The 25,927-nt window shown below is 43.3% G+C and overlaps 1 protein-coding gene across 1 annotated transcript; it reads right to left on the reverse strand.

Moving 5' to 3' along the window:
* Positions 1-2,180: 2,180 nt before the first annotated feature.
* slc22a4 (solute carrier family 22 member 4) lies at positions 2,181-25,581 on the reverse strand. The gene is made up of 9 exons (XM_056243087.1): positions 25,189-25,581; positions 20,349-20,452; positions 20,050-20,204; positions 19,786-19,957; positions 11,341-11,467; positions 11,162-11,262; positions 8,822-9,036; positions 2,988-3,170; positions 2,181-2,320 (listed from the first exon to the last, which is right to left on the reverse strand). Exons 1-9 carry the CDS (start codon positions 25,579-25,581, stop codon positions 2,181-2,183), a joined length of 1,590 nt encoding a protein of 529 aa, XP_056099062.1.
* Positions 25,582-25,927: the final 346 nt, after the last annotated feature.

Here is a 25,927-nt window from a genome sequence, read left to right on the forward strand (position 1 = left end):
AAAACTGAAAAGAAAATCCCATTTGAAATTATTTTAATGACCAGGTTGCATCTCTACAGTTTACATTAGTTGCAATAAACACATTTTAATTCATAACTGAGGCTAAACCTGGCAAAACTTGTGAAAATTTTGGGGGGGAGAGCTTCTATTTAAAATAGAAGCTTACCAAACAAGTCATCATCATCATTCATTTCTATCATTGCTTGTCAGTCGCGTTTCCATTATTGCAGATTTGCAAATTATTATCTATCTTTTTTAACCCGTAACTGAAAAACGAAAAATGAACGGTTGTTGTCTTTTTAAAACGCAAAGTTGAACACAATTTTAATTTGAACTGGCTTCACCAACTGCTGCGCAAAAAAAGTAAATATCGACAGACTTCTTCAGATTTTTGTTTAAATGACTTTCTGCCCCTTTATTAAACATTTTAAATATTCACAAATTAATATGGAAAACATGTCGATTTTACTGGTTTTCTAAGGCCAAATTAGAACCTGGAATTTATATTTTTCCCGCATGATGAATGAGAAGAGCCATATAGCCTGTACGTGTCTGATCTAGCCTGATTTATAGGTGAGTTATAGGCCAATGATAATAAATGCGTCTGAAAAAACAGCAAGGCATTTTAATTGTTTATTAATAAACTATTGTTTTCTAAGTGTCGGCTAAAAACATATCTCCATCTCCGCTGTTAAGCAGATGCGCTTTTAGAGAGAAATCCACCTTTCATACGGATTACATAATCAGGTATTTGCTTTCGATTCGAGTTTGTTTGTTTAAAAGTGCACATTTTAAGCTTTAGCCTACACTATATTTTGTTTCAGTTCTCGCGCTCCAGTTCACGGAGATCATGAAAGCGCGTAGTAGCCTATAGGCTACTGATTCTTTTATTTTATTTTACAAAAGCACGTTTTCTTGTTATGAGTTTACACAAATAAAAGTAGTTGCGAATAATGCATTATTATTTTCTGTATGACCAGAAATGATAGACTAGTTTAAGTTGTTTCCACTGTTGATAGGAAAATGCAAGTGTTCGCGACTTCGCGCCCGCGAACATTTTGAAGTAGGCCTAATGGAAACGCGGCTATCTTGACATTGTTAAGATTATTGTTAAGTCACATTGAATATTGATTACTTGGTCAACATACCCTTTTAAATTGCAATGGGATTTGTGGTGCTGGTTTCGGTTGGCCACTGTTCCTGGTGGCCTTGGGAGTGAGGTCAAGTGCGATCGGTCGGTCGGACCATGTAATTACCGCTTATGCCTATGGATGCCGCTAAACACCACTAAACGGAGATATTCATTTTTTCAAAGCAATAGTTTTAACAGTTTTACAGCTGTTATCGCGGGCCGCCAGAAATGTTTCGGCGGGCCGCCATTGGCCCGCGGGCCGCACTTTGAGAACCTATGGCATACAGGTTCTGTAATAATGTAAAATATGTGAAAAATAATGCGCTTTTTAATAATAGTAAAACATTTTATTTGTAATGTGCCTTTCTCAAACTCAAAGTGCTACGGTATGTACAGAACAAAATAAATCAAACAAGGAGAAAAAAAAAAAAAATACACAGTAATAAGTTATAAATTAAAGGCTTGACTAAATAGATTCTTAAAACAATCCACAGAAGCAGCATTCCTAATAGATGTAGGTAACGAGTTCCATAACTTGGGCACATTACAGAACAATCAAGCATGAAAATCTTCTAGTACACCCCAAAAGCAAAATCAAGACTTCGTAAAAGGGCATAATAGGACCCCTTTAAATGTCCACAACTGATCAAGCCAAAGGCGACAATGGCAACTCAACGCAAGTCAAGCCAAATGTATGTCATGATGGCAACTCAACAGAATACTTCATGATTAAGGATTTAGGGTTAGGGTAAGTCGTTTGATTTATGGAACAACATTTTAATAATTGTTACTCTCCGGTTGTTATAATTTCACTTCTTTGAAGACTGCTATCTTCATCATTGACGCCTGTTTTTTAGAGCTCCTCAGCCTGTGAGATAAAAGCAAAGAAATGTTACATTTAAACTAACTGTATTTCTGGTAATAATCAGACTTTAAGCACATGTATTCTATTTAAAAACCCCAAACTCAGAACTGAATTTAGAATATTTCATTTTTCATCATTTTTAACACTGCATCAATTATGAAGATGGGAGAATGAATAATGCACTCACCCTTTTATTCGCTGCATCCGAGCAATGGTCTCAGGGAGAACTTTTCCTTTAGTTTCTGGTAACAGTAAAGTAATTAAGCCAGCAAACACTGCCAGGCTTCCAATGACAATATAAGGAATGTATCTATAGTAGTTACCTTTACAGGAAAAAAAGTAATAATTTATGCAAGTGATGACTTATGCAATGTTCATATTGCTCATATACACTGCTCAAAAAATTAAGGAAACACTTTTGAATGGAATGAAATTTTCAATTTAAAAATCTTACTCATATACATTCTATGCTGGTGCCAAGGTTCAGACCGATAGAAAGTGGAACACCATTGCCAACCTGAAGCACCAAGAGTTCATTGGAAAGGAAAGGCTTCTTGTGAAATCTGTTGGCCAAGGTCAACAAGGCCGGTGGACGAAAGTGGGCCGACATTGAGCCAAGGTCAGTCAGGTGGAGCGACCTTTGGAGAATTCCCCAAGCCAGGTTAAGTTTCATTATTAGAGCCAGTTACGACACACTTCCTAGCCCAGTTAACCTGGCACGATGTTTTGGGGCGATGGCGAACAAGAGACCCCAGAGCCTTACGAGTCAGCCTGTCCAATTTGTAAGTGCACTTTCATTTGCACCAAGTAAGTGAAACTGGTTTACAATATCTTATGCTTCCTAACTGGACAGATTGATATCCTGAAGTTTAATTGACTCGGTGTTATACTGTGATTATTAAGTGTTCCCTTAATTTTCTTTTAGCAGATTAAATCCTATAGGAAATCCTTTATAAAATAATAGAAGAAACATAACAACTGTGGCTGTACCCAAGTATATGATGAAGGGGGAAACGATGCTCCCTATGCGAGCCATCATGGAGCAGGTTCCCATGGCCATGTTCCTCACCACAGTCGGAAACAGTTCTGAAGTCACGGCATAAACTACGCAGAATGCAGCGGTAACACCCAGTTTTCCCAGCATCTCCAGTAAGGTTGCCAACTCCATTAGGTCTGCAATGACAAATATATACATTCTCTTTATACAGGCATGCAGATGTAACGGAGGCCAGCTAGTAGTTGCTGTGCGAGTAAACCTCACTCCTCTGATCTCAAAAGGCTCTCTAGCGACAGACGCTAGAGGCTGCAGTCTTTAGCCTCCTTGTTAGAGCGCCTGACTCTCACGCCGGAGACCCGGGTTCGAGGCCCGCACAGAGCGGGGCGAGTAGGACCCGGGTGGAGGGGTTACATTGGTGCCGTGACCCGGATGGGAGTGAGGTTTAGGGGGGTGAGTGTAACGGAGGCCAGCTAGTAGTCGCTGTGCAAGTAAACCTCACTCCTCTGATCTCAAAAGGCTCTCTAGCGACAGATGCTAGAGGCTGCAGTCTTTAGCCTCCTTGTTAGAGCGCCTGACTCTCACGCCGGAGGCCCGCACAGAGCGGGGCGAGTAGGACCCGGGTGGAGGGGTTACACAGACATGATCAAGACAGTCTGCTGAAGTTCAAACTGAGCTCCAGAATGGTCATTTAAGTGACTTTGAACGTGGCACGGTTGTTGGTGTCAGACAGGCTGGTCTGAGTGTTTCAGAAACTGCTGATCTACTGGGATGTTCACACACAACCATCTCTAGGGTTTACAGAGAATAGTCTGGAAAAAGAGGAAATATCCAGTCAGCGAAAATGCCTCGTTGAAGTCAGAGGAGAATGGCCAGACTGGTTCCAGATGATAGAAAGACAACAGTAACTCAAATAAGCACTCGTTACACCCGAGGTCTGAAGAAGAGCATCTCTGAACACACAACATGAACCAACCCAGCAAGCAATTTTACAATTAAAAGACATCTAATAGCCGTCCAAACACAGCCCAGGCGTCTAGGCTATAACAAGGCAACATTTGGGCTGTCAGTGAAAATCTAATAGTAGTCTAAACCATCGCCCAAGAATAGACTCGTCAATTAGATAACAAAGAAATGAAATGAGTGAAGAAATGAAACCAAACACCTTGTAATCACTGTTTATTTTGCTTACATGATGGAATATCATAGCCTGGTTCTACCAGACTCTCGTACATTTCATTTGTACAGAGAGTCTGGCCTCGCTCCATTGAGAAACGTTTACTTCCTTGTAGGCGGGTTCTCTGTTAAAGATCAAAACTATTGGATCTGCCCAGCGTCACTCAGGATCTGCCATAGCCAATCGCTAACGTGTGGTCGTGACGTATGTCATGCGCCGAAACCGGCTGGAAACAACAAGTCCGAATTCCATATTCATAAATCTAAATATCTAAATGCTAAACCTCTCTTTCTTATATTTGTGAAATAATTTTTAAAATACCTCTTTTCAATTAAGTTGTCTGAGAACAAAAAAAAGCCTTAAAAACATTATCTGTTTGTAATTATTTTCCTTTTTTCAGTGTCATGTAATTCTCTTAACTTGTTCATGTTTATTTTATATTATCCCCCTACTGTTTTATTTTTGTTTTGTTTTTATTATTATTTTTTGTTTGTTTTTGTATTATGTTTTCTGTTATTACTTGTGTATTGTTTTAAGCAATAAAAAAAACAAGTCCGAATGATCAGAGGATTATGTTTAGAATAAGATGTCTGTCAACGAGAGCTGCATGTTTTGTTCATCGAATTTAAGAGTTCAAGGAACAATTCTAAATGTATATTTGACACTAAGGACAGTGATGTATTCAGTCAACTGTCGAAGCTGGGTGTAATCATTAACAATACGCCGCTGCGGTCGTTTCGGATCTGCCGCAAATGCTGTACAGCAGGGGTCTCAAACTCGCGGCCCGCGGGCCATTTGCGGCCCGCGGGGTGATATTTTGTGGCCCCCTACTTGACATTAAAGTTTAATGTTAGTGCGGCCCGTCGTTGCGTGTGCCGCGTTTTTTAAAAAAATATTTTTTTTTTTATCCCTTATGGGCTACCATAGATAGTCTCGTGACAGCTTACGGTGGGTTTGTTGTCAATAGTTGTCATAGACAACCGCGAAGTACAAACATACTGCGCCTGGAAAAAATGAGCGCGTCGCTTCAATTATGAGCGCGCTTGCCGCGCACCTACATTTGACATAACGAACTTGAGCGCGCAAAATATGTGAGCGCGATATGTGAACGGGAGCGACGTGTTGGAGAGAGACCCTGCTCTAAAACAATGTGAGAATAATCATTTTGAGCTTGTAATATGTGTCTAACAGGTTGATAAGAAGGTTTGCTTTGATTTGTGCAGTATTTGCCTGAGACACTATACATGTGTAGAAAGAATTCAATAAGACGGGCAGACATGACTGCAAATATTTGTATTTCAAAAGCAATAATTGTTTTTCTAAGTATAATAAAAGGAAATGTGCCTTCCAAAAAAAAAACATTCAATATCATTAATGTGTTGTATAAAGAAAATAAAAAGGACATAAGCAAATATAAATATCACAAATATGTGTTATACACAAAGAAAGTTTGTAAAATGAACTTCAACTGTCAGAAGGACAGCTCATAAAGAACCAATCATGTACAGAAAGGAATGTTCAAATTCAGAGGAACAGTTCAGAAGAAACGTTAATAATAAATATTGAGAAGATTGGATCAGTTGTGCTCCTTTTTTGGAATACTTGAATACTATTTTTTGTGGAATACTTGATGCGGCCCAGCCTGACCCCGACTCTACCTCCAGCGGCCCCCAGTTAAGTTGAGTTTGAGACCCCTGCTGTACAGTGATCATCGTACACACCGAGCTGCCCAGCACCAACTCCTAACCTTTCTGCCTCCCTCACTTGGTCCTCCATTAGTGCAACAAGAGGAGACGACAACAACTATCGGCTTTGCATCCTATCGTTCGCCTTAGCTAACTCATTCACCACTAGCGGAGTGAGCTGGAAAATTAAACTTTTCCCGAACCCCGTGGGGAGGAGGGCCACAACATCATGGCCACCAACAACACTTAGCAAACATTGATCTTGCTCCGGCTTTAACTTCTGGATATTCGGCAGTTTTGCAACAACGGACCGAATAGATTTTCTCACGTCTTTCTCCGCTGCCATTACTGAACTCCAACTCAAACTGACGCGCTACATCAACGTCATCGTTCTCAGCCACTCCCTCTGTTCGCTGATTGGACCGGTAAAAAAATTATTTCTGGAAACCAAAGTCTACAGCACAATCCCAGACGTAGTACTGAAGGAAAATAAAATTGAGCGGAAGTGCGTAGGAGGGCGGAGCCAGGCTAGGAATATCATACATCTTGCAAGTTATTTAGGAAAAACGACATGTAACCAAATTCAAGGTTATTTTGACTAGAAGTGTGTTACTCATAGCTGGACTATAGTTAACCGAGGCGATGAAATGGCGGATATTGCTTGCTGGGAACCCTGAAGTAGACGGACTACTAGTGATGGGGACGAGACCGCCTATGCCGAGTCCGAGTCGAGACCGAGTCTTTGAAGGATCGAGTCCGAGTCGAGACCGAGTCCATTGATTTTCAAATACAGTCAAGTCCGAGTCAAGATCGAGTCTTTGAAGGGTCGAGTCCGAGTCCGTTGGTTAATACAGTCGACTCCGAGTCAAGACCGAGTCTTTGAAGGGTCGAGTCCGAGTCGAGACCGAGTCCATTGGTTTTCAAATACAGTCGAGTCCGAGTCAAGACCGAGTCTTTGAAGGGTCGAGTCCGTGTCCGTTGGTTAATACAGTCCACTCCGAGTCAAGACCGAGTCTTTGAAGGGTCGAGTCCGAGTCCGTTGGTTAATACAGTCGAGTCCGAGTCAAGACCGAGTCTTTGAAGGGTCGAGTCCGAGTCCGTTGGTTAATACAGTCAAGTCCGAGTCAAGATCGAGTCTTTGAAGGGTCGAGTCCGAGTCCGTTGGTTAATACAGTCGACTCCGAGTCAAGACCGAGTCTTTGAAGGGTCGAGTCCGAGTCGAGACCGAGTCCATTGGTTTTCAAATACAGTCGAGTCCGAGTCAAGACCGAGTCTTTGAAGGGTCGAGTCCGAGTCGAGACCGTGTCCATTGGTTTTCAAATACAGTCGAGTCCGAGTCAAGACCGAGTCTTTGAAGGGTCGAGTCCGAGTCCGTTGGTTAATACAGTCCACTCCGAGTCAAGACCGAGTCTTTGAAGGGTCGAGTCCGAGTCCGTTGGTTAATACAGTCGAGTCCGAGTCAAGACCGAGTCTTTGAAGGGTCGAGTCCGAGTCCGTTGGTTAATACAGTCGACTCCGAGTCAAGACCGAGTCTTTGAAGGGTCGAGTCCGAGTCGAGACCGAGTCCATTGGTTTTCAAATACAGTCGAGTCCGAGTCAAGACCGAGTCTTTGAAGGGTCGAGTCCGAGTCCGTTGGTTAATACAGTCGACTCCGAGTCAAGACCGAGTCTTTGAAGGGTCGAGTCCGAGTCGAGACCGAGTCCATTGGTTTTCAAATACAGTCGAGTCCGAGTCAAGACCGAGTCTTTGAAGGGTCGAGTCCGAGTCCGTTGGTTAATACAGTCGACTCCGAGTCAAGACCGAGTCTTTGAAGGGTCGAGTCCGAGTCGAGACCGAGTCCATTGGTTTTCAAATACAGTCGAGTCCGAGTCAAGACCGAGTCTTTGAAGGGTCGAGTCCGAGTCCGTTGGTTAATACAGTCGACTCCGAGTCAAGACCGAGTCTTTGTGGAAGCAAGTCCGAGTTGAGATTTTGTCTTGAGTTTTGATATTCATGATTTAATATCACCCCAGTTAATAATCAACAGTTAGGCCTACAGACTAAGCTAGATTGGGAATTGTTTAGAGGAGCAGTCTTAACTAGTGATGGGGACGAGACCGCCTATGCCGAGTCCGAGTCAAGACCGAGTCTTTGAAGGAACAAGTCCGAGACGAGTCCGAGAAAGCAGAAAACGGTCTCGAGACCGGTCTCGAGTACTACATCACTACGGACTACAGCAACAGAAGACACACCGCATACTGAGGCTACGATTCACGGGCTCACCAAAACTGGAGTCTGGACTTCAGCTGAGACATTCAGACGGTCGGGTCAGAATTTGGTACAAACAAGACATTTTTCTAGAAAACCAGAAAAGTTTCAAAAACTTTTTTTTTTGATGTCAAGCAATTGTTAAGGAAGCTAAAAATTGAAAAATATCTATAGACACAAAACAATTTATAGACAGAAATGAAGACTGAGATTTGTGCACAAAAACACTCTTGTTTTTTATTAATGAAATCCTTGTAGATCATGTACCAAAACATCCCTTCAACACAGAGCAGAAGTGACTGCTAAAGGCTTAGAATCTCTGTACTACACTCTAAAAAATGCTGGGTTGCTTTTAACCCAACTTTGGGTCAAACATGGACAAACCCAGCCGTTGAGTTAAATTTTAAAATTACTTTTTTAACCCAATGTTTGGGTTTGTCCAAATTTGAACCAAAATTGGGTTAAAACAACCCAGCATTTTTTAGAGTGTAAATAAAGCGCTTATAAACCATTTTTATCCGGCAATTCTGTCATTTGTCAAGTAAGAGAAAAAGTAATTTGGCTCCTAAATTACAGCCAATGCACCTTCATCGTAATTTTATTGTTTGTCTATTGCTGTCCCGAGGATACTTGTCCAGACGCTTAACAAACGTTTGGTAAATTACATGTAACTTCCACACAATTAGATGTGTGATGCAGCAGGACAGGATCATGTCTTACCTGTGGGAATGAGCTGTATGATGAAGATCATTGCTCCACCCATTAGAAGAGTGGAGGCCTGACAGAGCCTCCTCCCGCAGAAGCGGAGCAGAAGCATGGCTATGATGAACGCTGGGACCTCCACCACCGCAGACAGGAAGAAATTCAGGTACGGGTTTCCATGAAGGTTTGTGGTGTTCAGGATGAGAGCGTAGTAAGACATGGTGATGACCATCCTGAAGGAGTGAAGAAGCACTTGTTTATATCAGCCCTCCTCTGGTGTCTCGCGACTCTCAGCCTACGTCTACATTCATCCGGATACGCTTGAAAACAGTGTTTTAGCTTAAAAGCGCTCTCCGTCCACACTAGCGCTTACAGGCGTTTCAGTGCGGATGAGAAACTTTTGGAAAACGCCTGAAAACGCTGAATTCCCCTTTACTGCGCATGCGTAAACCCTCACAGAAGCACTGAGATGATACAATAAATAATAAAGTTATTGCGCAATTTTTCTGACAGGATCATTTTATTTAGCAATATCTCATCATTCACTGATCGTCAGGTCGCTCTCACTCATCATTATATGTTTGGTCAGAAACACTAAAACTGATCTCATGTTTCACCGCGGGACAGCAGATGTGTGTGAGCTCTGTCATCTGTGCAGGACTGTGATATGAAGAGTGTGTGAAGGAACATATTTCAGCAACTGTGTGAAAGTGAACAGCTCATAACAGACACTATACCGCTATAAACATGAATATCTATCGGTACAACATGCGTCACATGCAGGGCTTGACATTAACACCCGCCAACCCGCCAAATGCGGGTGCATTTCACCCGTGGCGGGTAACACAGTCACTCTCACTAGCCACTTTGGCGTGTTGAAGATTTGTAGTCTTGTCAAAGGACATCTGACATAACAAACGAATTGCAATTTGACACTATGCCACTACCACTCCCATGAGTACCACCTGCACATAGTTTAGTGTTTGCTCATTGGTCCATTCGTGAATCCTCTTGAACGACAACACTGCAAACAAGAAGACACGCGGAGATTAAACTCGCGGACTGTGCGACGAACTGGGCTGTTTTAGTCTGCCCTTAATTATCAACTTAATGTGATGATATAGCGATCTTTTTTTAATAGCAGGAGAATCCAGACCACCGGCGTGTCTCACGCTCTCCTGCAGTGCCGCTGCGCGAGGGTGCGCGCGCCAAACGAACGATCATCACACGCGACTGGTCGCATACACACACACATCAACACAGCGTTCAGTCAGTTCGTGAGTGTGCATGGCCGGTATTAAAGCAAAAATCATCTTCATGATTAAGGGCCACGGTGTAGGCCTAACTACTAGCAGGGCTGCCCTTATGTCACGTCATATCACAACTATCTTTCCAGAGTTAATTCTATGTTTTAATAAAATTAATCATGCCATGAAAGAAAGCAGGAGATGCGCTTGTGGGAATAATCTGGAAAATAAAGACCTGTAGGCCTATACTTGTTTCAGGTGGACATATCTCCAGTTACTCAGAGCTTCATGATGATAATTATTAAGTCAGAGCTCTGAGGAAAAGCTGATGCAAAACAAACAATCCAAAGTCCTATATAGTCCTATATAGCCTATATAAAGTTGTAATCCTGGTGCCTTAATTGTGGATTTTTTCTTTAAAATTATTATTTATTCTTTGCTCGTTGTTTCTAATGCAGATAATTGTTCTACTCTGTATTGCAGTATTTACTGCTGTAAAACAAAAAACAAACAAACAATGCAGCACTTTTATTATATACAATAAGAAGCTATTTTATGTGTATCTTAGACAACATGTTATCAAAAAAGGAGCTTAACAACCTTATCAGAGCTAATGATAATATTAGTTAATTTTAGCACGTTTTCAGCCCCATTGTCAATTTTAATCATATAAAACGTACAACAACAAAACTGTGGCTAGTAAAAATGCTGCGTGGCTAGTCATTTTGGAAAACCACTAGCCACATTGGCTAGTGAGCAAAAAAGTTAATGTCAAGCGCTGGTCACATGACTAAACTTACATCATCGTTTTTAAATCCCTCCGGTTTGACAGTCCACACTACAACACGAAAACAGCGTTTTCAAATTTAGCGTTTTCTAAAAGCTTCGTTTTCATGAATAAAAACTCTGTCTTAGTGTGAACGGAAGACAAAACGGAGAGAAAAAGATGCGTTTCTAAACGGAAACGTGTTCGTGTGGACAAGGCCTGAGACAGCCAGTTCAGGTCGGACAGATCTGGTGTGTTAGATGAGAAACTTGAAAGTAATATAGTTAATGATTTTAACCAAGTAGAAATTAAAAAAAATATTTGTAGAAAAATATTACTGCATACCACAGAAATGAACAAATCGTGATGGTTAAAACAGCATTAGAGTTCCTCAGAATATCCAGAATATTGTGCTTTTTCTCCCTCATCTTTGCTGCCTCCTCAATCTAAGGAGACATGAGAAGCATCAATGAAACTGGAGCAGGTCTGAGTTTATTCAGGGCGTGTTTGTCTAAAGTTCAGACCTCAGATGAAGTGAAGAGGACTTCAGGAGCGGAGACCTTGTTCTTGTGAGCCGCGAGTCTCAGTATGGCCTCGGCCTCTGCTATCCGTCCCTGAGAGAGAAGCCATCGGGGAGACTCGGGAATAAACCTGCGCATGACAAACACAAACTCTTTTCTTACTAGTTCAGTTTCAGTCAGTTTATTCAGCTTTAAATATTAATTCAAGAGATGTAAATTTGTCCGTTTTTGTCAGCATTTCAAGCCACTGTACTTTAAGCCTTTACTATAAATAGTAATTAAATAATGTTAATATTTAGCACTTTAAATTATTAAGACTATAATTATGTTCTCAGTGTGGACCAACTTAAGATATTTTTGTATATTTCATGTAGCTATTTTTCTCATGCTGAGAGATGAGCATATGTAAAGATGTGGCCAGAGCAGTAAACTGCACACAGTTGAAAATAAACACAGTTTTCTCAACCTTAGTCAAGACTTAGTTTCAATAAAAGCGGTTTTTAGACTAACAAGGAAGTTTTGAGCTCTGAAACTTACAGTGTTTTATAGTTAGATGCAATGAGCTCTTATGAAAAGGGTTAAAGTCCCCCTGCAGTCAAAAGTTGTATCCCTTAAAACTCATCTTTGATCACCAAAATGATATATTTACATGTTTTTTTTTCCTTTAAAAAAATTCTTCATGCCTTAAAATATCTTGAATGTAACTCGACACCCTTGCCTCATTTAGCATTCGTGGTTCTATGAATATGCAAATGAGCCCCGCCTCCACTCACTCCCTCAGCTCAGAGATCCACTGGTTGACGATCACACGTTGATCTGATTGGTTACAAGGTCGTTTGTGACGTCAGAAACACCAGCGATTTCAAACCGTGTTTTTGAGACTGCAGTTTTAATGAAAATAAAAATACTTCGCAATGGTGTTGAATTTGTCATAATTTGTCTTAAAGCATATTAAAAACACAACTTAGACATATAAACAACATTAAAAGTTTGATTTTCACCACACTTTTCTCAATGAATGACCCCTTTTGTTAGGTACACAGTAGCTGAAGACAACTAATATTCACACATAGTCTCAAAAATAAAATACAGTATGTCCACAGTCTCTGTGATTGGAGGACTTTTCCCATTTATTAATGAGCTCCTGCTTTCCCTGGTTTACACCTGTTTTATGTTACTATGAAATCACTTTCTTCATGCGTTACCTTGATTCTTTACACCTGATCTTTCTTTATATTCTCTGTGGCTTTACCTTAATGGGCTTTCGCACCGGAGGAACCTTTCATAGTTCCTACAACTATTGGTGTTTTTGGCGCGTTCGCACCGCAGGAACTGGGAACGATTTGAGCTCTAGAAACTCCTTTGAGGAACTAATTTACTCGTCCTTCAGAGTCGGTCTAGACCAGCGCTATAGGAGCTACAGTGGCGTTAGTGTTCTCTGATTGGCCGAACGCACTTGAAACACCAGCACCCGCCATTTAAAAAAAGCTGAGTAAACACACAGATTATAGCCTATATATTTACTCCACAAACTAACTCTACGAACATGTAAAACAGTGATAGATGAAACCCTTAATCTTTACGCTGAGGAGAAAATCCAATGCAACTTTGAGGAGAGCAAGAGAAACATTCCTCAGCAACACTGGACATCAACACATGCATACGCTAATAACTTTTCATTACTGTTTACTTTCTATTTATAACAATTCTATCTAATACCGTATGAGACAGAACTCTCAGGCCCCATCCACACTACTGCGCTTTAGTTTAGAAATGGAGAATTAAAACGAATACGATCTCCGTCCACATTAAAACGACTGAAAATGCGGATCACGTGACCATTCACCTACACTGGGCATGCGTGTGCCGGTGTGAACAGAAACAGATTGACTATTCCTCAGATTTGACGAAGACGAGCGTAGCTAAGTTACCTCTGCAAAGATTAGCAATGTCTAAGACCAGAGATTTCTTTTCTTTTCATGGACCGACGACGAGGTGGAACTTTTACTTAAAGTTACAAGTGTCATGGTATACAAATCCATTTGCTTCCTTCTCGTCTCGTGTTATTGTTGTTGCATGAAAGCACGTGTGTGGTGGGCGTGAGTGAGTGTGTGTCATTCCTTGATCCGCTCCAGCTGATCATCATCTCATCACCAGCTGCAGCCGATCTCATTCACTATTTATGCTCACAGTGTTCTCATCTCCATTGTCAGATCGTTGTTGGATGTGTCCGTGTTCCAGTCTTGTGTTCCTGAGTCTCTCGTCGTGTGTACCTGTGGATTTCGTCTTGTTCGTGGATTATCGTCGGTTGGGGATTATCACCGCTTGTGGATCGTTTCTCATCTGTCTTCACTGCACCACTTGGGATTCACCACGCTGACCATCGACGTCCCTGTGTCATCCTCCACGCCCGTGTCTTTCTGTTTGGACTTCCACTGAATAAAGAGTTATTACCTGCTATTGCTTCCTGTTATTCGTTAAGTCATGACAGAACGATCTGACGCAACCATGGAAGCAGCGGGTACGTCAACATTTAGTTTGGAGGACTTTGTGCAACATAGTATGAGAAGAATGGATTCGCAGGAGAAGAATCTGAATGACACGGGTCGTGCGGTTCAAACTTTGGTGACACAGGTGTCCGAGCTGACCCAGCAGATTCTACTTCTTCGAGCTCCCGCTGCGCCGCCCACACCAGCCGTTCCCCCCATTCCACCTGAGATCCCAGCGCACAGCGAACCACGCCTACCTGTTCCAGAGAGCTGCGCGGGTGAGTCTGCATACTGTAGAGCATTCCTGACCAGATGTGCCATGCATTTTGCTCTACAGCCCAGAACATTTCAAAATGAGCAGGCGAAAGTGGCGTTTGTGTTGACTCTACTGACCGGTAAAGCAGCGCTGTGGGGGACGGCGGTGTGGGAAAATCAAGATCCCTGCTGTGCCTCGTTCCCGGCACTCTCCGCGGAAATGAGACGGGTATTCGATCGTGCCTTCGCGGGGAGAGAGGCCGCTAGGGTGCTGGCCGACCTCCGTCAAGGTGAGAGGTCGGTCTCGGATTTTTCGATCGAGTTCCGAACCCTGGCGGCCGAATGTCAGTGGAACGAGGAGGCGCAGTGGGACATGTTCCTGCATGGGTTGGCTGACCGTGTCCAGAGGGAGATCTACGCCCTGGACCTGCCAACATCTCTCAACGGCCTCATCGAACTGGCTCTACGGGTGGACGCTCGGCTGGCTAGGGTCGGGAGCAGAGCTTTGTCCACCCGTTCTACAGGAGGAGTCGAGGAACAACGGTCCAGCGGCAGGGACACGGTCAGCCCAGTCTTCGATCACGAACCCATGCAGGTGGGTCGAGCTCGGCTTTCCAGGGAGGAGAAGGAAAGGCGGAGATCCCAGGGCCTTTGCCTATACTGTGGAGGCACGGGACACTTCGCTTACAACTGCCCGGTAAAAGGCCAAGCCCAATAGTAAGCATGAGGCTACTATCGGGTGGGATCTCCGCCAAGAAGACCTCATCCACATCTACTCTCCTTCCTGTAAGACTGAGATGGTCAGCTCACCAGCACGATTGTCGAGCACTTTTGGATTCCGGGGCTGAAGGTAACTTCATGGACAGCACTTTTGCACACAGATTTCAGATTCCCCTCAAACCACTCACACAAAGGATTGATGTTCACGCACTCAACGGCCAAGAACTCCCCACCATTTCATTTATCACGGAAAACATTACCCTCATCACTTCAGGCAATCACTCCGAGACTATTAGTTTTTACATTCTGGATTCACCCCTGGTACCCATTGTTCTTGGACATCCCTGGCTCATCCATCACAACCCCCGAGTGGACTGGCAACATAAAACTATACTGGAGTGGAGCAAGGAATGTCATAAGTCTTGTCTCGTGTCTGCTTGTCCGTCTGTGCCTGTTTGTGTGTTTCAGGAGGAGGTAGGGGATTTGTCTAACGTGCCCGAGGAGTACCACGATCTGAAGGAAGTGTTCAGTAAGTCTCGTGCTGCTTCTCTTCCTCCTCATCGTCCCTATGACTGTGCCATAGATTTAATGCCAGGTAAGTCTCCGCCTAAAGGCAAGCTATACTCACTTTCTGTTCCTGAAAGGGAGGCTATGGAGAAATATATTTCTGATTCTCTGGCAACCAAGTTCATCCGCCCTTCCTCTTCTCCAGCGGGGGCGGGGTTCTTTTTTGTGGGGAAGAAGGACGGGTCTCTGCGACCTTGTATTGATTACCGGGGGTTGAATAACATCACGGTAAAGAATACTTATCCTTTGCCGTTGATGTCTTCAGCTTTCGAGAGGTTGCAGGGAGCGTCCGTCTTCACGAAATTGGAATTGCGTAACGCTTATCATTTGGTTCGCATCAGGGAGGGGGATGAGTGGAAGACTGCTTTTAACACCCCCAGGGGGCACTTTGAATATTTGGTCATGCCTTTTGGGCTGTCCAACGCTCCAGCAGTCTTCCAGGCACTGGTCAATGACGTGTTACGAGACATGATAGATCAGTTCATATATGTTTACCTGGATGACATATTGATATTTTCCTCGTCTCTCCAGGAACATATGCAACACGTCCGACGAGTGCTTCAGAGGTTGTTAGAGAATGGGCTTTTTGTCAAGGCGGAGAAATGCGATTTTCATGCACAGTCTGTTCCTTTCTTAGGATACATCATCTCGTCTGAGGGAATGCGTGTGGACCCTGAGAAGGTTAAGGCTGTGGTAGAATGGCCAAGTCCAGATTCCCGTAAGGCCCTACAGAGGTTTCTGGGGTTCGCCAATTTCTATCGACGTTTCATTCGTAATTTCAGCCAGCTAGCCGCACCTCTGACTGCCTTGACCTCCCCCAGCACTCCGTTCAGGTGGTCAGATACAGCCGAGGCTGTATTTGCCAAACTCAAGAGCCGCTTTGTTTCAGCTCCCATCCTCGTTGCCCCTGACTATTCACGGCAGTTCGTGGTGGAGGTCGATGCGTCAGAGGTGGGGGTAGGAGCAGTCCTGTCCCAGCGTTCTCCCACAGACGACAGGATGCATCCTTGCGCGTTTTTTTCCCATAGGTTATCCTCAGCTGAACGCAATTACGACATTGGTAACAGGGAGTTGTTGGCAGTCAAGTTAGCGTTGGAGGAATGGCGTCATTGGTTAGAGGGCTCTGGGGTACCCTTTATAGTCTGGACTGATCACAAGAATTTAGAATACATCAGAACTGCCAAAAGATTGAACTCCAGGCAGGCTCGGTGGGCACTTTTTTTCGGACGTTTTGATTTTTCTCTCTCGCACCGCCCGGGGTCTAAGAACATCAAACCCGACTCTTTATCTCGCATTTTTGATCCTTCCGAACGGCCGTCTACTCCCGAGTGGATTTTACCGGAGAGTCTATTTGTCTCCACACTCGTATGGGAGGTCGAATCGAAGGTCAAGACGGCCTTAGAAGGGGTAACGCCTCCGCCCGGTTGCCCACCGAATCGCTTATGACGTCATTCAGTGGGGTCATTGCTCCAACGTGGCTTGTCATCCAGGAGTTTATCGTACTAAGTTTCTAGTCAAGCAACGATTCTGGTGGCCACTCATGGCTCGTGACATTCACAGTTTTGTTTTGGCTTGTTCGGTTTGTGCCACTGGTAAAACTTCCAATCGACCCCCAGATGGGCTCCTTCAACCGCTGCCAGTTCCTTCGAGACCCTGGTCCCATATCGCTCTCGATTTTATCACCGCCCTCCCACCCTCCCAGGGTAACACAGTCGTTTTGACCGTGGTGGACCGGTTCTCGAAGGCGGCTCATTTCATTCCCTTACCCAAATTAACCTCAGCTAAGGAGACAGCGTTGACAGTCATTGACCACGTCTTTCGTTTACATGGCCTCCCGATGGACGTGGTCTCTGACAGAGGACCCCAGTTTGTGTCCAAATTTTGGCAAGAATTTTGTAAATTACTGGGGGCGACGGTTAGTTTATCCTCAGGGTTTCATCCCCAGAGCAATGGTCAAACCGAGAGAGCCAACCAAGATCTGGAAAGGGTGTTGCGATGTTTAGTTTCCAAGAATCCTTCCTCATGGAGCCAGCAACTTTCCATGGTGGAGTACGCCCACAACACGTTACCAGTGTCGGCCACGGGCCTATCTCCGTTTGAATGTAGTTTAGGTTACCAGCCACCTATTTTTCCCAGTCTGGAATCCGAAGTCGCGGTTCCCTCCGCACACGCCTTAATCCAGAGGTGTCACCGCACTTGGACTAGAGCCCGTGAGACTTTACTCCAAGTGGGGGCGCGCACCAAGGCGAGGGCCGATCGCCACCGGTCTAAGCCTCCCATATACGTCGTCGGTCAAAAAGTGTGGCTTTCTACTAAGAACATTCCTCTCCGTTCCGTCTCTAATAAGCTTGCTCCCAAATTTATTGGCCCATTCTCTGTCACCAAGATCATTAGTCCGGTGGCAGTCCGCCTTAGTTTACCTCCAGCGTACAGGAGGGTACACCCCGTTTTTCACATTTCCAAAATTAAGCCTGTGTTTCGTTCACACATTAATCCGCCAGTCCCGGTTCCCCCCCCGCCGCGTCTCGTAAATGGGGATACCACCTATTCGGTTAATCGTATTCTGGATTCGAGGCGGAGGGGACGCGGATTTCAGTACTTGGTGGACTGGGAAGGTTACGGTCCGGAGGAGAGAAGTTGGGTACCTGCTAGAGACATTCTGGATCACTCTCTGATCGATGATTACAATCGACAGGTAAGGAGTTCTGAGAACGTCAGGAGGCGTTCTTAGGAGAAGGGGTACTGTCACGGTATACAAATCCATTTGCTTCCTTCTCGTCTCGTGTTATTGTTGTTGCATGAAAGCACGTGTGTGGTGGGCGTGAGTGAGTGTGTGTCATTCCTTGATCCGCTCCAGCTGATCATCATCTCATCACCAGCTGCAGCCGATCTCATTCACTATTTATGCTCACAGTGTTCTCATCTCCATTGTCAGATCGTTGTTGGATGTGTCCGTGTTCCAGTCTTGTGTTCCTGAGTCTCTCGTCGTGTGTACCTGTGGATTTCGTCTTGTTCGTGGATTATCGTCGGTTGGGGATTATCACCGCTTGTGGATCGTTTCTCATCTGTCTTCACTGCACCACTTGGGATTCACCACGCTGACCATCGACGTCCCTGTGTCATCCTCCACGCCCGTGTCTTTCTGTTTGGACTTCCACTGAATAAAGAGTTATTACCTGCTATTGCTTCCTGTTATTCGTTAAGTCATGACAGAAAGGGAATACAAAACAGCCATGGCGGCAGAAAACACAGACTGGGAGTCGTCGCAAACCAAATACGGCGACATATTGGAAAGGCACCGGGAGCATTATCCATCGCCAGAGCAAGACACAACAATGGGGAAGGTGTACCCCACAATAAAGACGAAATCACTAAAGGTATGTATGGTGTGACAGCCAATCAGAGAGCCGAGCGTGAGCCTCTGCGTCATCGTTTCTAAAGTCCTCCGTTTTGACCCGTCTACACTAAAACGCCATCCGGAGATTCAAAAGGCAAAACGGGGTCGGCAGCGTTTCTAAACTTCTCCGTTTTAGGTCTTTGTTTTTGCCGTTTTAGTCTGGACGGGAGGTGCAAACGTAGCAAAAGGTCTCCGTTTCTAAACTAAAACGTAGTAGTGTGGATGGGGCCTAAGACAGATCGTAAACTAATGAACACGGAGAATTTGGGCACTTTGAGATCAGGCGTTCTCAGCGCCTTCAAAATAAAAGTCACAACAACAGCAAGTGTCTCGCGTCACTCAGAGTTCCTACTGGCGGTGCGAATGCAACCAGGAAAACCTTCCTATGGGAACCATTAGTCCTCGGGAAACCATCCTGGGGGCTCGTGAACGCCCCTTTAGGCTCAATCCCAATTCACCCCTTGCCCCTACCCCTTGTTTTCGAGTGTACCTCTTGGCCCTTAAAACAGAGTTACAAATATTCCTCTACGAAATGGAACAACCCTTCATGAACCCGATACGTCATCAGTCGTCGGCGATTTTTGACTGAGTTTTTACAGGATTCTCCATGATAACGACTGACAATCAGCGCAGCTGCTCTTAACTTTGAGGAAACATGATGATTATAACATTCCTTTCTCGAAATGTATGTCTTTTCTGTTTCGGAAAAGTAATTATAATACAATTTCTTGATTTAAATGCCTATATTATTATTATAAGAGTAAATAAAGGTGTCATCTGGCGCTAAATGTAAATGTTTAACCGTTTGCGAAGCCATCTCGGTGATTTGCGGTGCATTCTGTGAACTTTCTCGTAGCCCTCGGTTCGAGTGTGCCTCTGAAAAATGTCCGTTTCAAAAGGCTATGTAGGCCTACTCCTCTATCTCAACAAGAATCGGGACACCCTACCCCTAGACGTGAATGCGCAAAACGGGGCCAAGGGGTGAATTGGGATTGAGCTTTAGTCTGTCTTCACACTCACCACCACAGCGGTAGATACAGGAGTCCAGTGAGGGCGTTCGTGAGCACCAGCCATCGCCAGCTGCGGATGAAGTAAGCTGCTAATGGAAAGAACATCTGACCAATCCCAGATCCCATGAAGATACCCAGAGAACCGAACACCACCCGACTCGCTGGACTCAGAATCTCACAACCTGTTCATCAGGAGGAATGCATTCAAATAAGAGGAGACACAGATGACTTTTGAAATCGTGCGAATGATTGTAATTCATGGTTTTAGGCCTACCCAAGACATATGCAACAACATAATTAGAAAAACCACTGAATCCCACAAGGAAGTAGATGGCAGTGAAGATTTCCCAGCTTGGAGAAAACATCTGGATTATGATGGTCACTGTCTGCATAGCCATCATGGCAAAAAGTATAGGTCTTCTGCCGTACCTGCACATATCACATCATATTTGAGCATTTTAGAGTCATATTTGAATTCCACGTATTGAATGTCGAGGTTTAGCTTAGCTGTCTGCTCTATTAACTATTAGTGTATTTCGTGTGAAGATTCGAGGCTTGGATTGTGGCGCTAACCTGTCAGACATCTGTCCTGAAAGAAAGGTCCCCACCAACACACCAAAGAAGTATATAGATGAGGTCAGTGGGCCTTTGTACTCGTCCTCACAAACCAGGTCCCACTGAAAAACACAAACACAGAGAAGTAACTAAACAAAAAGAATGTGTGCTTGAAGTAGACGTGTGCCGTTAATCGGTCTTTGTCAGACACGTGGGTTTGTTGTGTGTGACGTCACCGCAGGCGCCATTTTTGAGGTATCGCTACTGACTGTGAGCATTGAACAGATTACAAGAGTAGAGATAACATGTAAATAACTTGCAAAACTGGAGAAACACAAGAAAACAGAGGAAATGCCGTACCACAATAAACTCGATAAATATGGCAGGTACTGTTATTTGGAGAAATTGTCATCCATTCAGAACATAGATCCATAAATGAGCTGACTGCAGTAAATTGGAGTGCTGATCCCGCATTGCTTTCTCATCCTCATACTGGGACATTGTCAACTATCTTGTTTATGGTATAAGCGCATATACCAGTGAACAATTTAAAAACTATAAATCTCTTAAAACCCACGGACATTTTACCAACGGCTGAGTACAGGATTTATTTACCAGGGTTCTCAAGTCTCACGCATTGGCCGTGAGACACACGCAATTCAACCAGTTCACACGCTCACACGCCACACAGTGTATTTCTCACGCTGAAAAGGCAATGCCAATAAGTTGTCCTGCAAGCTTTATATAACGTTGTATACGAGGCGCAGGCACACAAAGTGAAGATTCCTGCCGCCAGCGCGTCCGTATCTCGGCCAGATTGCGCTCGTTACTAGGCAACATAGATGCGCGAACACACGGAAGTTGACAGAACATTCTCGGGCATCGCGCGAACGCATAGATGGCGCGAACGTACGCACACACATTGTCGGCCACCGTACGTTCGTTAACAATATCGCGCGAACACACGTCGTGATCATAGGTCGTGATGGAGAAGGTAAGTTGGAAGAAAGCTCGTCTAACATTTTTAGGCTAGAACATTTAATATATAGCCAATCGTATACATTATTATTTGTGCAGTCAAAAATTCTACAACTACTTTGCAACCAGGCCAGAAGCTTTTGCTAAGGGAAATGTTAGTGGGTATGGGAAGGAATGAAGTTTATCGAAGAATTGAATTTTATTTTAAATTATATATTATACTGTATTAATAGTCTTTCTAGTTACATTAAGGCTACATGTATTAAGGCAGAGTGCTCTGGGTAATATTTTATATCCTGTCAAAACATACATTAATCATTGCCATTGCATTTGTATTTTTCAAAGATGTCAGGGAAAAATGCAAAAAGATTTGTTTTTCCAAACTGTTTGGAGCAATTTATACATTAAAGAGTATATTTGATGTGATGAATTGCTCTGTCATTTATCAGATTTACCAATTGTTATAATTTTAAGTTGTGCTGGTTAATTATGAACAATGGGTAAAATTGGGGGGCGGGGCTCCACTGGGGCTCCTCCCCTTGGGCTCCTCCCCTAACCGCATGTGATCTCACTCCAAGCTTTTGATAAAACTTGAGAGCCTGCCAATGGTAATTAAGTGCTTTTCCTAAAAATGAGAAAGAAAATACAGGGTATTAAAACAGTATGAACTACAAATAAAGTCAGTATGTGAGGCTAAATAGATGTGTTTTGGTCTGAATTAGGTTAGATGTGTGCTTCCATTTCAGTCTCCACAAATCCCTTCACTCGACTGGGATGTTCTCTTGTGTTCTGGGCGGCAAGTGCAGTAACTGCAACATCGGGCATATTTTGTAGTATTAAACACATATTTATACCGACTTCATCAGGCGCCGAAAATTCTTCACAAAGAACACAAAGAATGGCCTTCTCAGCTGCCAGTTGCAACTCTTGCGTCATCAGAACAGTGTGTTCAACGCATCACCGTTTCTGTTTAAAAAACGTTGTGCAACGTTTTGTCGGGGCTGAACGCAGCCCAGTCTATATGGGGTGAGTTAAACAAGGCAACGAGACACAGGTGAATGTGATCAGTGATGAAGAGTCCGCCGGGCAGTGCGTTATGGGAGATGTAGTTTGTGAGGGAATGACAATAGTGTGATGTGGAGCGCCCTCTGGTGGCTCTCGAGGGCCGTTACCGTAACTAATCCAGTTTTAACAATGAAACTTTATTGCTGTTCAAATGTTTTAGTTACTTGTTAAACATCAACTGGCATTTTGGAAAAATTAAATAAAAAAAGAAAAGAATCTTGAACATTTAAGAAACTAAATGAACATTTAAATTAATCCAAAAATAAATCATTATTTATAATATGCAAATATGCTAAGTAGATTTGTTTTTCATGCAACAGAATATTTTACTGTTAAAATATAAATTAAGTCTATTATTAATAAGGGAATAACAACCATCTTTAAGCACAATTATTAAATAAACAACTAAATGACGTTTATTACATGGCTCCCTATAATATGTGATTCTGATTGCATTAAAAAAGATTCAGTACAGTATTATTATTACTGTAATAGTGTTGCATTCTCCGGGGTTTATTTTGTTGCTGATTGCACATATTCTCTTACATAACACATAATAAACGAAAGGTTGCAGCGCAGTGTATATTCTCCAAATGTTCTAACCCTAACCATGCATAATAGATATCGCAACTGCATGGGGACGAAAACAAAAAATTACTTTGTTAAAAACTGACGCATACATTTATGAATAATTCAAACTTGGCAGGATGATTTTTTTTTATTTAACACGCATTTGTTTCCTCAATCTCACATGCTCTGCGTTTGTGGCAGCGCACATGTAATCGGAAACGGCCTAAAATATTATTGCACGAAAAACGATTATTAAATTCCGTAATGCACTTTCATTTTCAGATAGATCATTTGTTCACCCCTAATCGGCCCTACTTCAGACATGCTTCTCATTTTAGGTTTAGTTTTCACTCTCTCTCGTTCTCAGTCAGATGTGGCACACCACAGTGTTAACAGCCCATAAGGGTTGCATTATAGTGCTCTCTTGACTTATTGATGGAAATTAAGCTTCTGTAAGTTCAGAGAAATGAAAACAGTTAAGATAATATGTCATCCAGAATTATTCACAGTATTTTGAAGTGCCCACGGTAACAATATTGTGTATAGTAATTGCCGCGAAAAACAGTATTACCCATTAGAGGTCTGCTACCCGACCCGAGCCCGACGGGTCCCGAAAAATGTGCGGGTTTCGGGTCGGGTTCGGGTTAATGTTAATGAACAGCCTCGGGTTCGGGTCGGGTTCGGGTTTAACTAAGAAAAACGAAATTGGCTATATATAGTTTGCGTGCCGTGTGCTTTGCCTGCTTGCTGTGTTGTGGTGACCGGCACGCGCGAGAGAGAAAGTATAGGCTACGTCCGCAGATGTGCAATATGTGCATACAGGCTCTCTCTCTCAAATATAATGATATATGAATATAATATTTTTAATTATTTGTTTTATTTTATCATATCATTTATATCACAAAACTGTTTTGCGCATGTGCTACCGCTCTCGCGCGCTATTTCAGTCACAATACAAACAGCCGACGACAACAAGCAAACCATGAGTCTGATAAAGCAAAAAATTACTTGGTAAGTTTTTTCTCTTACTGCTGTGCTGCCTGCTGATAGGGCCGCTGCGCCTACATGTATTTGTTTAATATGTCAAGCAATCATTAAATACAACATAGCATATTGCAAAAATGGTATTGCTGTGAGAAACAGAATGGACCTCGGGTTCGGGTCGGGTTCGGGCTTAATATGTAAATGTAATTGTCGGGTCGGGTCGGGTCGGGTTAAATGATCGCGGGTACGGGCCGGGTTCGGGCTTCAGTTTAAAGCCCGTGCAGACCTCTATTACCCATACGGTCTTTGTCAGGTGACGTCACACTCGTGATACACGAAGTGCATTATGGGGCGTAGCCGCCATTTGCAAGGTATCGATGCAGGGGTATTCTGTTGTTGGAGAATTGTGTTTTTCATTATTTTTTAAAACTAAACCATCCTTAACATGACATTATCATCATCATCAATACAGCAAACCTATCTTTGCTGTTACTACTGTGTCCTTCGGTGGGAATTATTCCAAATGTCATACACTTGCAATGAAGCTAAAAATATAAACAACTGCATCATTATCTTGATATCCTATATTTTTACAATAAAACTTACGACAAACATGTCTTCTAATATCCTCAGTTTAGTTGTTGCGTATACCGAGCTGCATCGAACACATTTGTAAATGACTTCCCTTGAACCCATTGTGCGAGTTCACTTTAATACGGCGTGCTTTATATACATGTTGCTGCTGATTGGACTGGAGTTCTGACACACCCACCAAACAAGAGAAAACGCATCTCAAACCCCGGTGCACACACACGCCGTTTCCAGGAAACATGACTCAAACCGTTGCGCACCGTTTTGAACTTGAACGTGCCCCTGGTTTTCTCATTCACTCACTGTGAAGTTGTGTATGTTGTTGCGCTGCATTTCTGAGCATTTCTCTGGCTCCCTGTTTTTAGACTCTCTGGATTTCCCGTTTGCCTCGTTCCCAATCTTGTGAGTTTTGTTTGTTTGGACTGCCTACTTGTGTCGTGTGTCCTGTTGCCTGTACATTGGATTACGTGTCTGGATTGCCCCATTATTAAAAGCTCAACCTTCTTGTCTCAAAGCAGTTAAAAACTAATCTCAGGGAAGCTGGATATATGTTAAACAGAAACAAGTCAAAGGTGGCAGTTTCTGATCTTCAAAGGATCATCCAGATTTATCTCAAGATCAGTTTGGTCAGTTGGACATTAGACCGTACAGCAACAGTACAGCGACTCACCTCTGTCACTATCGTAGACTCGTAAATCACTTTACTGTAGTTCCAGCCATTCATACAGGACTCTGTCTCTATCTCACTGACATTGACATCCACATTTGGGGTGTAGTTACGCATGGAGAACTGTCTCAGTGTTTCCATGTTGTATCTGGAGCAGGAACTGCGCTTCGAAACGCCATCTTGCATCTCCGTTGGGATTGCGGCTTCTCTCCACACGTCACTGATGTTGTTCTCCTCAGGGATCAGACACTCGTGAGGTGGCGTATCACCCACGAAAACGATGTAGAGGCCCACAAAACCATTTGGAAGGATACTTATAGCTAATGCAAAGAAAACAGTCAGCTGGAACGGACCCCATGTTCCCAGAAAAGAAGTGATTTCATCGTAATCTCTCATTTTTTCTCCGCTGTTTGCAATGTCCTCGTTCTTTTATCATTCAGTTTTGCACATTCCCCTTATTATAACCCCTCCCGAATACACACATCTGGAATATAATGTTTATGGTACACCTTGGCAAGGTTCACCTCACTGGCTGTTTAAAGTCCAGGTGCTGACCAAGGGATCGCTTAACAATCATTACATCAGATACTGATCTTTGAATCATAATGGATTCAAGAAATGAGCAACTCAGTGACCTTTGTAATTTCTAGAGCAGGATTTCAGAGAGAAAAATCCAAGCGTTGCTGTGCGTCTAGTCTAGGCATTCAATTTTAAACATGACAGACATATTTAAATCTGATAA

The sequence above is a fragment of the Rhinichthys klamathensis genome, unplaced genomic scaffold (genome assembly GCF_029890125.1).
Source record: "Rhinichthys klamathensis goyatoka isolate OS25496 unplaced genomic scaffold, OSU_Roscu_1.1 h1tg000776l_1, whole genome shotgun sequence".
Taxonomy (NCBI): Eukaryota; Metazoa; Chordata; class Actinopteri; order Cypriniformes; family Leuciscidae; genus Rhinichthys; species Rhinichthys klamathensis.

What these genes read in the sequence shown, in the direction of transcription:
- slc22a4 (XM_056243087.1), bottom strand. Translation starts at nt 25,581, where the DNA reads ATGAGAGATTACGATGAAATCACTTCTTTTCTGGGAACATGGGGTCCG. An exon ending in TCAGGACAGATGTCTGACAG is followed by an intron (nt 20,205 to 20,348) that starts GTTAGCGCCACA and finishes TGATATGTGCAG; the next exon opens with GTACGGCAGAAGACCTATAC. An exon ending in CTGTATCTACCGCTGTGGTG is followed by an intron (nt 11,468 to 19,785) that starts GTGAGTGTGAAG and finishes TGTCATGCGCAG; the next exon opens with GTTTATTCCCGAGTCTCCCC.